This window comes from Sceloporus occidentalis, unplaced genomic scaffold (genome assembly GCF_023333645.1).
Source record: "Sceloporus occidentalis isolate IW3139 unplaced genomic scaffold, rSceOcc1.0.p SCAF_6, whole genome shotgun sequence".
Lineage (NCBI taxonomy): Eukaryota > Metazoa > Chordata > Lepidosauria > Squamata > Phrynosomatidae > Sceloporus > Sceloporus occidentalis.
This window is the reverse complement of record NW_028316986.1, coordinates 62,607,928-62,625,331: the sequence shown is the minus strand read 5'-3', so window position 1 is coordinate 62,625,331 and position 17,404 is coordinate 62,607,928. Positions and strand designations below refer to the sequence as shown.

The following is a 17,404-nucleotide window of genomic DNA, read 5'->3' as shown; positions in this document are numbered from 1 at the left end:
TTGTTACTGGAGACATAATTTTTGTAACTTTTTAATAAATATAATGATCATTGCTTAACTTACAGTCTTTTGTAGCATATATTCAAAGAGTATATGCTGGACTCCTTTCTTGTGGCCTTGTTCTTGCTGCCACCATGTTAACCATGGTGCCACATGCTTTCTGGTTCTGCACTACAGGGATGGGTTAAGTCAAGATATCCTTAGAGCAGTAGCAAGGAGGAAACATGTCTCAGAAGCAATCAAAGGTGCTGTCATTGGCATTGATTGTGGTACAATCAACTCCTGTGTGGCAGCCATGGAAGAAAAGCAAGCAAGGGCTAGAAAATTCAGATGTCAGAACCACCCCTGCTGTTGTAGCATGTTCAATGATGATGAGTGGTTGGCATGCCAGCTAAATCACAGGCTGTAACTAATCCACACAATATCTTCCTATGCTACCAGTTAATTGAGCAGTGATATAATGATGCAGAAGTGCAGAAAGATATCAAGAATGTTCCTTTTAAAATTGTCCATGTCAGGAATGGTGATGCCTGGGTATAATCTTATGGAAAGTTGTACTCTCCAGATTGGTACCTTCATAGTAATGAAAATGAAAGAAACTGCAGAAAACTACTTGGGACATCCAGCAAAAAATGCTGTCATCAAAGTCCCTGTTCATTTCAATGATTCACAAAGCAGTGTACTAAATGAGCCCACAGCTGCAGCTCTGGCTATGGGTTAGACAAGCTGAAGACAAAGTTCTTGTAGTCTAAGACTTGGGTGGTGGCACTTTTGATATTTCTAGCTTGGAAATTCAGGAGGGAGCCTTTGAGTCACCAAATCTAGCAATGGTGACACTTTCTTGGGTGGTGAAGATTTCAATCAGGTATTGTTGTAACATATTGTAGAAGAGTTCAAAAGAGAGACAGGTGTTGAATTAACTAAAGATAATATTGCTCTACAGTGAGGAAAGCTTCAGAACAAGCAAAATGTGAGCTCTTTTCTTCAGTCCAGACACATATCAACTTGCCATATCTTCCAATGGATGCTTCAGGACCAAGTCATTTGAATATGAAGCAGTCTCTTAAATACTTAAATACATAAATAAATAAATTATATGCCAGTATGAATTTATATTCATTTTTGTAAGTGATGCAGTGACCATCAGACTTTTCTGACCCATTTTTAATTAAATCCATAGGGTTATGTATGTAAAATGGGATTAGAGGTACCAGAGGTTTGCTTTAAAAAAAAAGATCAACAAATTTAGAAAGGGGTTCCAACACAGAATTACAACCTGTATACTGGATGGGACCTTGGTCTCATCCATCAAGGAGATCCTTGTGTCCTTAAGATAATGGTTGGTTCATACATTTTCATACTGAAAAAAAAAATCTCTGTTTTATGTTTTGAGATGGTAGTGATAGTCATTAACAGAAGCTTTTTCATATTCAGTTCATTTGGAGAATATGACCAGGTCCAAAACATGGTCTTTATTTGGGTCCTGTTTGCTAAGACAGTAGGTATGATGAATCTCTCATCAAGCATGTAGATTTAGCAGCATACAGGTGGGCAGGGACTTTTTTTTGTTTTTTTTACTATTTTTATATGGATTTGTGGCTTGCCACCTTCTGAGAAGTCTGTAAATCTATATAATAATCTAATCTTTTTAGAAGAATTCTCTTTATAAAGATCAACTGCATTCTCAGAGTTGGCCAGACATTTTTACTGCACAAGGTGGACCAGCAAATACACACCCTTGTCAAGGCACAGAATACTGAAAAAAATAGCCATGCCATTTCCCCCCTCTCAAATAGTCTTTCCTTTCATGAATAAAAACACAGTCTTAGTATATTAAATAACTAACGATTTGCTGCCCTTTCATGACTGAAGACTGATTGCCTGAGTTAGCTTCCTTACCCTGTCTATTGCTGGGGCTGGCCATGAGAATTCTAATTCATTTAACTACAGTTAGTTTCTCATTGATGGTCTAGAAGCCCCACTTTGTCATTTGTAGACCAGAATATAAGGTCAACTGGAGAGTAGGAATGAAGTGCTGAGAAAGGTAGAAGTGCACATGGTCCATTCACTGGCTCTAGAATAAAGGATAAATGCTGGGTTCTTCTGGATAGAAGGGAGCAAATAGACATGGTGGGGTAGGGCTATAATTTTTCATTATTATTTTTCTGAAAAGAAATTTTAGCGATGATCTTCCCACAGCATGAAAGTCTTCAAAAATGCCTTTTTCTAAGATTATTTACAGTTTCAGACATTATCTGTGCAGGGAACAGCAAAATGCTTTTTTTTTTTTTTTTGCCTGAAAAATCCATATGTGAATTTTTTGCTGAATAGGTTCCAAACATATGTGAAGATTCTCATTAGTTCAGGATTGTCCTCCTGATATTCTGACATTCAGGAAACCCACTTACTGAGTATTTTCAAATATATATATATATATATTCTGTCCCAAGCTAGGAGCTAGTTAATTGAATGAAATGATGACCACCTAAATTGGTAAAGGTGCTGCCATTATATAGAGATTGAAAACTTAAAATCATTGTCTTCATTTTAGATTTCTAGTAATGTATTTGACAGAAATGGAAACAAGTAGAATTCAAACAAATAGTGAGCATGTGTAGGGGTAAAGTCAGAAAAGCTAAAGCGCAGAATGAGCTCAGGCTTGCTAGAGAGGTTAAGAACAATAAAAAGGGCTTTTGGGGTATGTTCACAGCAAGGAGGAGGAGGAGGAGGAGGAGGAGGAAATAGTAGGGGCACTACGTGATGAAGATGGTGGAATGCTAACAGGGGACAGTGAAATGCTAACTCAACACCTTCTTTGCCTCAGCCTTCTCACAAAAAGAAAAATGTGCCCAACCTGAGGAAAATGGAGCAGAGGACACAATAAGGGAAATGCAGAACAGAATTAGTAAAGAGGTAGTACCAGAATACATGGTTAATCTAAATGAATTAAAGTCTCTGGGACCAGATGAATACATCCAAAGGTATTAAAAGAGCTAGCAAATGTAATCTCAGAGGCATTGGCAATAGTCTTTGAGAACTCCTGGAGAACAGGAGAAGTCCCAGCAGAATGGCCAAACATTGTCCCTATCTTCAAAAAGGGGCGAAAAGAGGAACCTAACAGTTCCTCCAGTTAGTCTGACATCAATACCAAGAAAGATTTTAGAACAGATCATTAAACTAAGAGTCTGTGAACATTTAGAAAGCAATTCCATAATCACAAAAAGTCAACATGGGTTTCCTAAAAACAAGTCATGGCAGTCTAATCTGATCTCTCTCTCTCTCTCTCTCTCTCTCTTGGATAAAATTATCTGCTTGGTAGATGAATGGAACACTGTAGATATAGCATATATTGATTTCCGTATGAACTTTGCCAAGGTCCTCCATGATATTCTTGCAAACAAGCTTGTAAACTATGCACTAGACAATGCAACTATTAAATGAATTTGTAATCGGTTGACTGGTCAAACCCAAAGGGTGCTCACTAATGGCTCTGCTTCATCCTGGAGAGAAGTGACTAGCAGAGTGCCACAGGGTTCTATCCTGGGTGCAGTACTATTCAACATCTTTATCAGTGACTTAGATTAAAGAATAGAGGGCATGCTTATAAATTTGCAGATGACACCAAATTAGGAGGAATAGCTAATACCCCATAGGACAAGATCAAAATAAAAATGGCCTTAATAAATTAGAAAGCTGGGCCAAAGCTAACAAACTGAATTTCAACACTGAGAAATGTGTTGGGGGAAAAAATGAAATGCATAAATATAGGATGGGAGACACCTGGCTGACTACATGTGAAAGGTATCTAAGGTGCTGTACATACCGGCAGATAGTGCACCCCCATAACGTGCTAGGAGTTGGCCAAGGACGCAGCGTCCATACCGACCTCACCCCAGCATGTGACGGGGGTGTCAAAATGGTGGTGCCCTGTACACATGGGTTCCGCCATTTTGACGAACCGGCCGCATCGCATCCAAACAGCGTGGCCATTACGTCCTGGTGCCACTGAAGGGCGCTTGTGGTGCCCTTTTAGCGGTGCCCAAAGGAACTCCAAAATGGCAACAGTGATACTGAAGAGAAATGAGCTGAGTGGCCCCTTTCTCTGTCTCCGACACTGTCGGGGTGTCTTTGGGGCATGAATCCCCAAGGACACCCCTTTCCAGGCTGCAGGGAAGCGGCATTTTTCCGCTTCCTTGAAGCCTGGAAAAGTGATGGATCGGGGCCTCCGGGGTTGCTGCTGTGTCAGCTCAGGTCCCAATCCGTCTGAGAAAGGGGCGGGTGCAGGCCACCCTAAAGGGGCGGTCTGTATCCCGCCTAAGAGTCCTTGTAGACCACAAGTTGAACAAGAGTCAAAAGTGTTATGCGGCAGCTAAAAGGGCCAATGTGATTCTAGGCTGCATCAATAGAAGTATAGTGCATAGATCAAGGGAAGTAACAGTGCCACTCTATTCTGCCTTGGTCCGATCTCACCTAGAATACTGTGTCCAGTTCTGGGCACCACAGTTCAAAAAAGATGTTGACAAGCTGGAACTTGTCCACAGGAGGGCGAACAAAACGATGAAGCATCTGGAAAGCGTGCCCTACAATGAGAGACTTAGGGAGCTGGGTATGTTTAGCCTGGAGAAGAGATGGTTAAAAGGTGGTACAACAGCCTTTTTAAATGTTTGAAGGGATGTCATATTGAGGATGGATCAAGCTTGTTTTCTGCTGCTCCAGAGAATAGGACCCAGAACAATGGATGCAAGCTACAGGAGAAGAGACTTCACCTCAACATTAGGAGGAACCTCTTGACAAGGAGAGCTGTTGGAAAGTGGAACACACTCTCTCAGAGTGTGATGGAATCTCCTTCCTTGGAAGTCTTTAAGGAGAGGCTGGATGGCCATCTGTCGGGGTGCTTTGAGTTCCTGCATGGCAGTGGGTTGGACTGGATGGCCCTTGTTGTCTCTTCCAACTCTAAGATTCTATGATTCTAAGTTATTTATTCTGTCAAAAATTATTCTGCATATATTCACACAAAGTGGTGTGATAAATCTGTCCTAGACAAATAAATGGGTCCTAGAGCAAATCAGGACAGAAATTTCCCTAGAAGCTATTTTGGCCATATAATGAGAAGACAGAACTCACTAGAATAGACAATAATGACTGGTTATGTGGAGGACAGCAGGAAAAGAGAAAGGCTGCTCCACAGATGGATAAATTCAATCCGAGGGGGCATGACCCTGAGTCTTTGGGACTTGAGCAGGGCTATTGAGGATAGGGCAACTTGGAGGGCTCTCATTCACAGGGTCACCATGACTCAAAGCCAGTTCAAAGGCAAAAACAACAACAACAACAACATTTTTCAGGCCTTCCTATATTCCACTGAAAGCTTCCATATGAATTTAAATCAGAATCAAAAGGAACTTTTGCAGCTTTGAAATCCATGCCTCACTCTTGTCAAAATTCCCGTGCCACTCAGTTTGTATGGAGATGCCCAAATCTTGAGTCTCAAAAGAGTTTGAAGTCTTGGTCCTTGACATCACCAAACCAATGAAGTAAAATCTATTAAAGTAATCAGCATGCAGCATAAATCCATCCATGTAAACAAACTTCATCAGAATATGAAAGCAATAGATGCACCCACACCTCTATACCTTCCTGTAGAGAAAAGGTTGGGATCCCATCAAGGCTTGGCATTATGTGGAAACTCTGTATTTGGCTTTGGAACTCAAAAAAAGTTCTTCTAAGATCTTCCAGGGAAGGCTTTCTCTTGGTCCCTCCACCATCACAGGCTCACCTGGTCAGAATACGAGAGAGAGCCTTCTTGGTGGCTGCTCCTGCCCTCTGGAATGTCCTTCCATGAGAAGCAAGGCTGGCCCCCTCCTTGCTGGCCTTTTGTCAGCAGGCAAAAAATGACTCTGTTCAGGCAGGCTTTTAGTATGTAGGTATGGGATGGGTTTTATATGGGATTGGTATTGTGATTTTATTGTGGTTTTAATGTTTGTAATTTTATACTGTTTTTAGCTGATGCTTTAATTATTTTATTGCAATATGTTTTTAGAAATTGTATTTTATTTTATCGTATTTAATTTCTATCCCACTTTTTGTCCCTTTGAAGGCAGGATAGAAATTAAGTAAGTAAGTAAAACAGATAGCTTTTATTTGTTTTATTCTATATGACTTATGTATTGCTTTTCACTGGGACTCAGAGCAGTTCAGAACAGGATAAAACAGGTACCAATAAAAATAGGTAAAATGAGGTAAAGATGCCCAAAATACAATTGAACTAGTTTACTGTCTTTTAATTCCAACTGTTTAAGTTCTTCCCCTTTCTAATTTAGTAATATTTACAGCCAGATATGGCAATGCAGCAGGTGTGTGTTATATGCTAATCTGTACATCAGTGATAACTGCCTTTTCAACAATGGTCCCTTTTCTTGGATTCTAATATTAGTTTTATTATACTATCTATTGTATTTTATTGAATATGACTCCTTTTGGGAAAATTGATTTGATGAAGTGTTTTCTGTACATGCCATAACATTTAAATAGTCCTATACGGCCTTGTTCTAACACAAGGACTTTTTTTTTTACACAATTGATTGTATTTTTAGACTGCAGAAGAAATCGAATGCTTCAGCTTTACTGTGATGTTTCAGTGCTTTGTTTTGTGTTCTCTGCTCACCTGTTCACCCTTGATAAAAGGCTGTAGGCCATGTAATTGTTAATCCATCACTGAACAATGTACAGTAAGTTTATTACCAATCCCTGATACTGCTTGTATCTCTTCAAATCTGGACCTATTCAAGCCAATTACAGATCAGATGGTTCTTTCCAGGAAAAGAATTATGCTGGAATGTTTTGTTTTATTTTACATAGCTTTATAGGATGAATTTGCTTCCATGGTAACTTAGTGGTAGATGTACAAGGAATATACCTTTGTTTCAGCTTCACATTCTTGGACAGAATGTCCATACACATCAAGTACCACAAAATGTTAAAGGTTTTAAGGAAGAGCCTTTCTGTTGTTATGACACTCTCACCTGTAAAATAATTCACATTCTTTCCTCTTAACTGAACTGAACATGGCTGAAAAAAAATGACATCTCTAAACATAAAGCCATCACGTTGTAAAAGAAAATAGGTTTTTGACTTTGATGGTTTTAACTTAAATGAAACATATCTTTTGGAGGGTGAAAATGCAAATACTTGGCATTTTATTGTTTAAGGCTTGCTTCCTATGGTTCGATAAATAATTCAGTGATGAATTGCTATGCTCTGGCCCACCCCCAGAAAAGTACAAATCTTGTTTTATATTGAGTATGCACTATTGAAACCTTTGATTTAGATTGTCATGCCTTGTATTCTTAAGTGTGTTTGGTCAGGAATCAAATTTCATTCAGGTTAAATAACTGACTGTTGGAAAAGAATTAGTGCTTCAGAAGGTTATTTGATCCTGGAAATATATAACCCAGAGCAGTTAAAAAGGTTGTAGAGCTTGTGAAATTATGAAGATCAGTATATGCTAGAATAGATAGAGCTCTTGAAATTATGCATAGGCGTAATGTTACATAGGCATTTAGAGTCAGTTTGTTTTGAATATTTTTTTTACTTGTACAGTCAGCCCTCCATATCAATGGATTCTTTTTCCATGGATTCAGTCATCCACGGCTTGAAAATATTTTTTTAAAAATCCAAAAAGCAAACTTTATTGTGCCATTTTATGTAAGGGACACCATTTTACTATGCCATTGTACGTAAGGAATTTGAACATCCACAGATTTTGTATCCACAGGGGGTCCTGGAACCAAACCCCAGTGGATACCAAGGGCCCACAGTAACACTATTCTATGAAATAAGTTTACAACAATCAAGTATTCAGATCTTTGTGTGGGGTGTGAGAGAGAGACAAGTGTGTGAAGTTGAAGGCTTTTATGGCTGGCATCCATAGTTTTTTGTGGGGTTTTGTGACCATGTTCTAGAAGAGTTTATTCCTGATGTATCACCAGCATCTGTGACTGTCATCTCTGATGATGCCAACCACAGATGACGCTAGCCACAGATGACAAAACATCATGAATAAACTCTTCTAAAACATGGCCACATAGCCCAAAAAACCACAAAAAACTATAGAGACAAGTTTGCTTCTCATTCTACTTGTAAAATGTTACATATAATAATAACATGTTTGATTCACAAAATACAGTGAGCCCGCTCCATACATGGGCTTCACTTTTACAGTTTTCAGCATACGCTGAAGCCACGGGAAAATGTAATGAATGGTGCACTCACCATGTGGTGCTGCATGCACACACACACCATTATTTTCAATGGGGCATGAACATATGCAACTTTCCCCTTATGCCGGGGAAGGGGTCCGGAATGGATCCCCTGTTTAAGGGAAGGGAGCACTGTATCTCTCAATGTCATTCTATACAACATTATGACTATGTATAATTTCAGGATATCTTGAAATCAAGAGAGTGAGAAATTGTTAGAATTAGGGAATCGTCACTTAATTTTAACTGAATAACTTTTCCATAAGTATTTAATTACTTATTTATTGATTAATAATATATTCATGCTATACTATAATAACTTCTTTATGTTTGTTTTTTTAAAGAGAGCACAGTCGGATGAATTGGAAAAGATAGAAAAACACGGCAAGTCAAGTAAAGAAAAAGAGAATGCCAAGTCTTTGGATAAACCTGAACAGTAAGGATGTTATGTACAGAGCATGTTGGTTGCAGTAGACAAAACTAATACATTGGTTGACTCAGGTTATGGTTAAGGTTCACCTGTAACTTAACTTGGTCTGGATCAAGCTAATAAAGTTTCAATAACTGGTTCAATGCCCATGTCTACCAGTCAGTTTACTTCCAGTTTTCATGTGAGAAAAAAAATATAATAATGGTTGTAGTCAAACTGTGGTGTTCTCCCAGATATTCCCTTTCCCTCTGTTAGGTACACTGTGATAGGTAATACTGTTTGCCATATGTTCCCTCAGTATCCTCCTGAAACTGGAGCAGGAAAACAGAGAATAACAAGTTAACAAAAAAACAAGAAAAGTAGAGATGTTGATCAACTAGAACCCATGAATAAGGATGAATAGTACCATTTTTATTCATGGGCTCTAATTGATCAACATCTCTAATTTTCCTGTTTTCCTTAACTTGTTCTCTGTTTTCCTGCTCGTTTCAGGCTCACAGATTAATTCCTACCTCAAATATGCTTCTATGCTATTTTATATTTACCTATGTATTCTCATTGTATATAGAACATGAACATGTAAACATTGTTGGATCGAAACGAAATGTGCTCTGTGTCTCCTTTGTTTTATTTCTGTTTCATCTCACATACATCACATGTTATTCCTTTCCTCCCTGGGTTTAATGTTTGTTTGTTTGTGTGTTTGTTTGTTTATATGTTTATTTGTTTTTTACCTGCCTCTCTCCATGGATTGAGGTGGGGAACAATAGCAATTAACAAACAACATCAGTTAACCACATCAGTTAAAATTTACATCAGTTTAAAGGGACAAATAAGATATATGCATATTAAAACAATGTCCATTTAAAATTTACAATTTAAAAATCATCTGGATAAGTACCTGCCAGAAGAGAATAGTCTTCATTGCTGTTTTAAATACAGATAGCATGTTCAGCTGATCATTCTGGCACATCATTCTACAGTCTAGGGAAGGATGAAGAAAAAGTCCTCTGGCTGACAGTTCCCAACTGACTGGAGTAAATGTCTGCCAGAGGACCCGAGTGTACTGGGTCGATTATTTGGGAAGAGGTGATCCTATAGGTAATCTGGACCCAAACTTAATTTAAATGTTGTTCAAATCCCAAATTACAAAAAGAAGGCAGGCCTCCAGGCCAATTGCAGCCTAATGCTTGCCAGGTTCGGACCTTAAAGATGGCCTGTACAAATCCAAAGTACATAAATCCTTCCACTGTACTCATTCTGATTATGGGTTCTAATAGCTCTCGTGAGTGTATTATATCAGGTTTTTTTTACTCATTAAATCCTTATTATGAATCCCAGTCTGACCATTTGGGTTGCCATAATTGCTTGCTGGGGAGCCTAAACTCTCCAGACAGTCAGCCATGAATTATGAATTTTTCACTGTTCTATCTGCTTTTCCTCTCCTTCCCTCAAGGCACTGGGATACTAGAAACACAAAAATCTGGTCTTTTTCCAAGTGTTCCTGCTGCACTCAACATTTATACCAAACGCAATACCTCAAGGGTTCTACTGCAAGGTTATTCCAAAGCACCATTCCACCAGGACCTTTAAATACATTTTAAGAAGTTGAAATAATGGATTCAGCTATACTACAGCAATGTCCAGTAAGACTGATTTTAGAAAGAGAGATAGACACATGTACACACAAAAACACACACATACATACATTTAAGGGAAGGCAATCAGACCTGCCTGTAGCTTCACTTTCTCTGACTAAGGAGGCAGCTTTGCTGATCCCACTGGTATAAAATTGTCTTCTCCCCTGCTACAGAGCGAGCAAATCTGCTGCATGGAGGGGATGGAACTTCAAAGTTGCTAAGGTTTTGCCTAACATGTTGTGGACCTTGTGTGAACCAGTAACTTGTATTTCCCTCCAGTTCTTCTACAACAGAGATTTTGAGATAATTATTTGAGGGAAATTAAATTAAAACTTATTCAAAGTCTTGGTTTTGGTTCAGTTTAATTCACTGGTTGACTGGGCATTGTAACATGCTATATTACTCAGATCTGCTTTGTTGTGGTACACTTATGTCAGTAGGGATCTCAATAAAAGATCCAAATGATATTTTTTTTTCATTGACTTCTGCAGGTTTCTTTATGAATTATCCCTAATTCCCAACTTCTCAGAACGAGTCTTTTGTATCCTGTTCCAATCAACATTTTCTGAAAGCATTTCTTCCATCCATAGCAAACTTGAATTGTTGCAGAAACTGTGTGAGGTACGTTCTGGACCATCTGATGTGAGAGCTAGATTTGCTGATATTTAATCTTTCTTGTTCAACGATACTCATATTTCAAAAGTTTTATTTACTTTAAACACTCATTAAATGTGAAGAATAGCAGTCCTGCTGAATGGAACATTTTATGATTGTGCTTCAAGATCAAAGCAAGTCTTACAATTTGGCTTTCAGTGCTGAAATATAACATCACAAGTCTGTAGCCAATGCACATCAACCTTTTGAGAATAATGTACCTTCTTCTTGTGCCAAAGCAAAATCTTCTTTCTTTGTAGTAGACATTGCCTGCCATTTAGTAATTTCCAAACAAACATTATTTACCTTTTTCTGTTATGGGTGTCTTAATTTGGGCCAGTAATTTTTTTGACATAATTGGTAATAATTAGTAATCCTATAATATTGAAATAAGTTAAGTAACAATAGCAAAACATGCCTTAAAGAAATCACATCTTAACAATTCTTTAACTTTTGGTTTGGCAAATAACAGTCATATTGAGGGGGGGGGGGGGGATTGAAAAGATTTTTATAAAATCTGTGTAGTCATTTTGCAAGGAGAACTACATCAAACATCTCAAACTGTTCTCTTGAAATGAGACCTTCACGACTCTGGTTGTGTGGTGAGGAAACTCTAGGCTCCATTGACAGTCTGTCTCTAAACATCCTGAAAGGCTTGCTTTTGAGAGGATTTAAATAATCCCCATTGCCCAACCTTGTGCTTTTGTTCTGTTCTGGCATTTTCATTCTTGTTTGCAGTCTGATCTGCTGCTGCTCTGGATCCATTTTCTCCCACACAGGGGATTCTTCCTTATTCACTATATGATCACAGCCAATCAGAATGCTGTGAATGAATATTATCCTACTTACCATAGTACTACATACCTGATTCAGTCTGACTATATAACAATGTCACTGAATCCCTTGCGTGATCCTCTTTCTGAATTGTGGCAGAACAGGAACATTTTTCATAAAAGTTTTTCCCTGCAAAAGCCTCCCATCCACCCCACAATATTTTGCTGGGTTTTCTCTGTTGTGTGAAGAATGGTATTGTGTGAAGATATAACTTTCTTTTGAGACAAATGGGTCTTTCCAGTGCAGGGTTCCAAGATAAGAAATAGTAGTGTTCACAATGTGGAGTTGAAGGCTTTCATGGCCAGCATCCATAGCTTTTTGTGGGTTTTTCGGGCTATGTGGCCATGTTCTAGAAGAGTTTCTTCCTGACATTTTGCCAGCGTCTGTGGCTGGCATCTTCAGAGAATGCTTACCTGAAAAGGACTTGGGTTTGTATATACTGTGTGACTCTGGGAAGGCAGGAGTGATTTGCATGTATATGTTTTGTTGCTAATGGCAGGCCTCAGGGTGGGAGGGCATGCAAAGAAGGATTAGTGTCTGCTTGATTGGTGCTCATTTTCTGCTGGGAAACCCCTGACCCTTTCCAGGCATTCTCTGAAGATGCCAGCCACAGATGCTGGTGAAACGTCAGGAAGAAACTCTTCTAGAACATGGCCACATAGCCCGAAAAACCACAAAAACTATAGTAGTGTTCACATTTCCTACCCTTACATCCTTGCACCATGGGGAGTACTCACTTTAACTCACTTTTGAAATGTTATCTTTTTATCTATTATCTGTCTATCTCCTATTTATCTATCATTTTATTAAGATATTTATGCCCTATCCTATATCACAGAATTTTGGCAGAGCATACAAGTAAAATTGATTTAAACAGTTTAAACCAAACTTAAAACAATAAAAATAATGGAAACATACTAAAATATATATTGCAAAATGTAACATGTTAAAACAGATTTAAAAGGTTAAAACATTTTAGAACTATGTGCATGGATATTTTGGAATGAACCAGAACCCAAAATGCCATGTTTTTACATTGCGCTGAAATAAAGCCAGCATCAGTGGCATTTGAACCACCGGGGAGGGTATACCACAGCTTCAGTTATAAAGGCCCTATCCCAAATTCCACCCAATGTATTGATCCCACTAGTGGGAGTCAAAGGAGGGTCCTTTCAGCAAACCTCAATCCTTAGGCCGATGTTCCTTCAAGTATCAAGGGCCCAAGCTATTGAGGGCTTTCATGCATCATAAGAATCTTGAACTCAGAGGGAGGCAGTGTCGGATTCCACGTGGTTTTGCTGGCGTTTCCCCCACGCGGAGGCAGAGAGCGGCTGGCAGAAGATGCCTGAAGATGCAGGAAGAGATGAAGGCTTGGAGGGAGAGGAGGGTGATGCCAGCCTCTCCAAGGAAGAGAGGAAACCACGAGGGAAGAAAAGGCCCTCCGTCTCAGAAGGCATCTTGCAACCAGTGAAGCTGTGCAAGGCTGAGTTGTACAAACTACCCACCAATGAAGAGCTGAGCCGCCTTAAGGAGACAGAGAACCTGTTCCATTCCAATCTTCTCTGCTTGCAGGTAGAGGAGCTTTTAAAAGAGGTGATGCTCAAGGAGAAGAGGAAACAGAAAATTGATTCCTTCCTCCATGAAATCAATGCTTTGCTGAGCACAATCCCAGAGGCACACGAAAGAGATATCACTGACCAGTCCTGGCTCCCAAAGAGGGTGAAAATCCCTCTCTTGCAGCTTCCTTTCAATGTGAAGGGCAAGTTCCGCTTCCTGCCCCCTGCAGAGGTGAAGGTGGTGGGGAGTTACCTCTTGGGCACCTGCATCAAGCCTGCGGTCAACGTGGATGTGGCTCTGACCATGCCCCGGGAGGTCTTCCAAGACAAAGACAACCTTAACCAGCGGTACCACCGCAAGAGGGCTCTCTACTTGACTCACATTGCCCACCATCTGGCCAAGAAAAAGCTCTTTGGGAGTGTGAAGTTTGCCTACATGAACGGCAATCATCTTAAGCCGATTGTGCTCTTGCAGCCACAAGGGAAAGATGCAAAGATGGTGACTGTCCGCCTCTTCGCCTGCCCTGCCCAAGATGTCTTCAAGCCCACCCGCTTGCATCCCACAAAGAATAATGTCCGCACTGCCTGGTTCACGGAGAAGGACTTACCTGTGGCAGGAGCCACCGAGCCGCCAACGCCTCACTACAACAACTCTATTTTGTGGGACCAAGTGATGGAGTACAACTTGGTATTCCTCTCAGAGGCAGCCAGTGGCTTTCAAGGCATGCGGGATGGTGTGTGTCTCCTCAAGGTTTGGCTGTGCCAGCGGGAGCTTGATAAGGGTCTGGGATGCTTCAGCGGCTTCTTGGCCTCCATGCTGGTGGGATACCTCTTAGCTGTCAACAAGATCAACAAAGTGATGCGTGGTTACCAGGTGTTGAGAAATGCCCTTCAGTTCTTGGCTACCACAGACCTTAGTACCTCTGGAGTCAGCCTTTCCAAAGATGCAGATGTCACACTGCCTACACTGACTGACTTCCACGAAGCATTCCAAGTGGTCTTTGTGGACCCTTCTGGACGGGTGAACCTCTGCGCAGATATGACAGCCAACACATATAAGCAGATTCGGTTTGAAGCTAAGCGTTCCATGGAGATTCTGGATGACAAAACTGTGGAAGGGTTCCAGTTGGTGTTCATGACCCCCAAGCCTCTAATACGAACTTTTGACCATGTGTTCCATCTCAGACATGTCTCGAAGCTATAGGCTGCCTGCAAGAAGATGAAGCTCCTCAATGAACTAATGGACTGTGGTGGAAACTATGTGGCAGCAACTCTACCTTTCCTCCTCAGCTTGCTGGAACGTGGGCTGGCCAAGCGAATCGTGCTGCTAACCCACACTTTGCCCCAGACTCAGTCGTGGTCAATCAACATGGATCCCCCGCAGCACAAAGATGTTGGATCCCTGGCATTTGGGCTTTTGCTGAGCCTTGATTTTGCTACTAGCATCTTGGAGAGGGGGCCTGAAGCAGATAGATCTGAGGCAGTGGAGTTCCGACAATTTTGGGGGCAGCGCTCAGAACTGAGGCGTTTCCAAGATGGTGCCATCTGTGAGGCCGTTTTGTGGAATGCAGCAAACATGAGTCAGAAACGTCTCATTCCAGAGCAGATAATTCGTCACCTCTTGCAGTTACATATGGACATCCCAGAATCTTCTATCTGTTACACAGGTGCCTTGCTGGAGTCTGTGATCAAAATTGGACGTGAGCCAGCAGGGACAGGCGAGGAGGCCATGGTGAATCTTGTCCGCTCCTACGATGACCTGAGCCGCAAGCTGTGGAATTTGGAGGGGCTACCGCTGACCGTGACCTCAGTCCAGGGAGCCCATCCAGCTCTACGATACACAGACGTTTTCCCTCCAGTTCCCATGAAACCGGATTATGCCTATCATGCCAGAATCAAGGATCGTGAATCCCTTTTGCCCTTGGCTGAGAAACCCTGCCCAGCTTATATAGCCCCAATGAAAGCTCCCACTCACACAGATGTCTATAAGGATGGCTATGTGTTCCGCCTCCAAGTGGCCTACCATCGAGAGCCCCAGATCCTGAAGGAGGTGGTCACCCAAGAAGGCATGTTGAAATACCAGGACAACCCTGAGTCTCAGCAGCTGGAACTGGAGACACAGCATTTGCCGTTCTTAACCAGCTCCCTTCATGGCCTTCAGCAGCAACACCCAGCATTCAGTGGCACCTCCCGCCTTGCCAAACGTTGGATCAGCGCTCAGCTTTTGAGTGACTGCCTCTCGGAGGAATGCATTGATTTAGTGGCAGCTTCCCTCTTCTTGTGCCCTGCACCATTCACAGCACCAAGCTCTCCCCAGGTGGGATTCCTTCGCTTCCTTCACCTGCTAACCACCTTTGACTGGAAGAACAGCCCCCTCATTGTGAACCTGAATGGGGAACTCAAAGACACTGATTATGTGGACATCCAGAATCATTTTGTAGCTGCCCGACTTCATCTGCCTGTCATGTTCATTGCTACTCCCAAAGATAAGCATAACTCAATGTGGACCAAAGAGAAACCTTCACCTCAGATCCTACAGCGCCTTCTTGTATTGGCTCTGGAGTCTCTTTGGTCTTTAGAGGAGCAGCTTATGGACCCTCTGGGAAGCCAGGACATTAAGATGGTCTTCCGTCCTCCTCTGGATTTCTATGATGTGCTGATTCACCTGAACCCCAAGCAGATTCCAAGACACTTGGAGGCTGTGGACAGGCCAGTCAAATCCTTTAGCCGAGGAATGCTAAGAGATGATGCTCCAGTGAAAACGTTTTCTTTTCCCGTCGTGGATTATGACCCTGTGCAGTGCTACCTCCAAGAACTGTGGGATTCAGTGAGTTTGCTCTGTTTTTCTATGACAAGTATGGAGGAGAAGTTATTGGTGTCCTCTGGAAACCTTCGGCCTTTGAGCCACAGCCTTTCAAGGCATCAAACATGAGAGGAAGGATGATGTTGTCACTCAGCGAGGATCCTCTGACTGTTCCCAATGTGGAAGCCATTTTGGAAGACTTTGGAATCTTGGGAGAAGGACTGGTCAAATCAGTTGAGGCTCGCACAGAGAAATGGTCAATTTAGAGCCTCCTGGGACTCTGCTGCTGCTTGTCCAGTGCTCTGCTCTGCTCTCTCAGACTGTGTTCTCATCCGTAACTTTTCCATTTAGAATTCTCTTATGAGAAATATATTTTTATTACACAGAAATCTCTCTCCAGCCTGTTTCCTCTTGTAAACCTATTCCATTTAGATACAACCTTGACAAACCCAATAAAGGACTCATTGGCCTGTTACAGAGTGCCAAAATAAAGCTGCTTCAGGTCTCTTTGGAGGTATGCTATTTAAATGATGCATGCATCCTAAGAATCCGGAAGCTGCACCAAAAGCTGCACTCCAGTGCTTAGGAATGGAGTGTGGCTTTGGTGCGACCTCCGGACTCTTAGGACCCATGCATCATTTAAATAGCATACCTCCAAAGAGACCCGAAGCAGCTTTATTTTGGCAGTCTGTAACAGGCCATTGTGTAGAAGGAAAAAAAAAAAGAATCTTGAACTCAGACTGGAAGCATACTGGCAGTGGCTAGGTTCTTTTAAGACCCATGTTTTATGGAATCCATATGATATTCTGGTCAGCAGTCTATCTGTTGTTTTACCCAAGCTGCAGCTTTTCCATCATCTTCCAGGAGAGTCCCATGTAGAATGCTTATAACAGTCTATTCAGGAAGTTGCTAGTGTTCAGACTGTTGTGACTAAGTTACTCCTGTTCACAGGATCTGCTAGACCAGTCAAAGCTAGCCCCAACCATTCTATGCCACACAATCCACCTGGGTCACCAGTGACAAAGATGAATCCAGGGATTCTTCCCAAGTTATGCACCAGTTCCCATTCCTACAGGGAGAGTGCAGCCCCATGAAGAGTAGGCTATTTATCCAGTTCCTGGACAGAGAACCATGAGGCAATAAATCCTCTGCATTACTAGGATTCCGTTTCAATTTACTGGCCCTCATCTAGCCTATTACAGCACCCAGAGACTATTTCAGCTCAACTA

General features: G+C 41.3%; 1 protein-coding gene and 2 pseudogenes across 1 annotated transcript in view; all 3 read left to right on the top strand.

The window, feature by feature from the left end:
• FMN2 (formin 2) overlaps positions 1-17,404 on the top strand; it is a 231,538-nt gene that overhangs the window by 141,395 nt on the left and 72,739 nt on the right. Inside the window, exons 9-10 of the mRNA XM_089529847.1 lie at positions 8,603-8,694; positions 10,820-10,949. Of these exons, the coding sequence (XP_089385973.1) occupies positions 8,603-8,694; positions 10,820-10,949 (222 nt within the window). The remainder of the gene's footprint in view (positions 1-8,602; positions 8,695-10,819; positions 10,950-17,404) is intronic.
• LOC149310837 (stress-70 protein, mitochondrial pseudogene) lies at positions 521-5,924 on the top strand (annotated as a pseudogene).
• LOC149310836 (nucleolar protein 6 pseudogene) lies at positions 13,092-16,602 on the top strand (annotated as a pseudogene).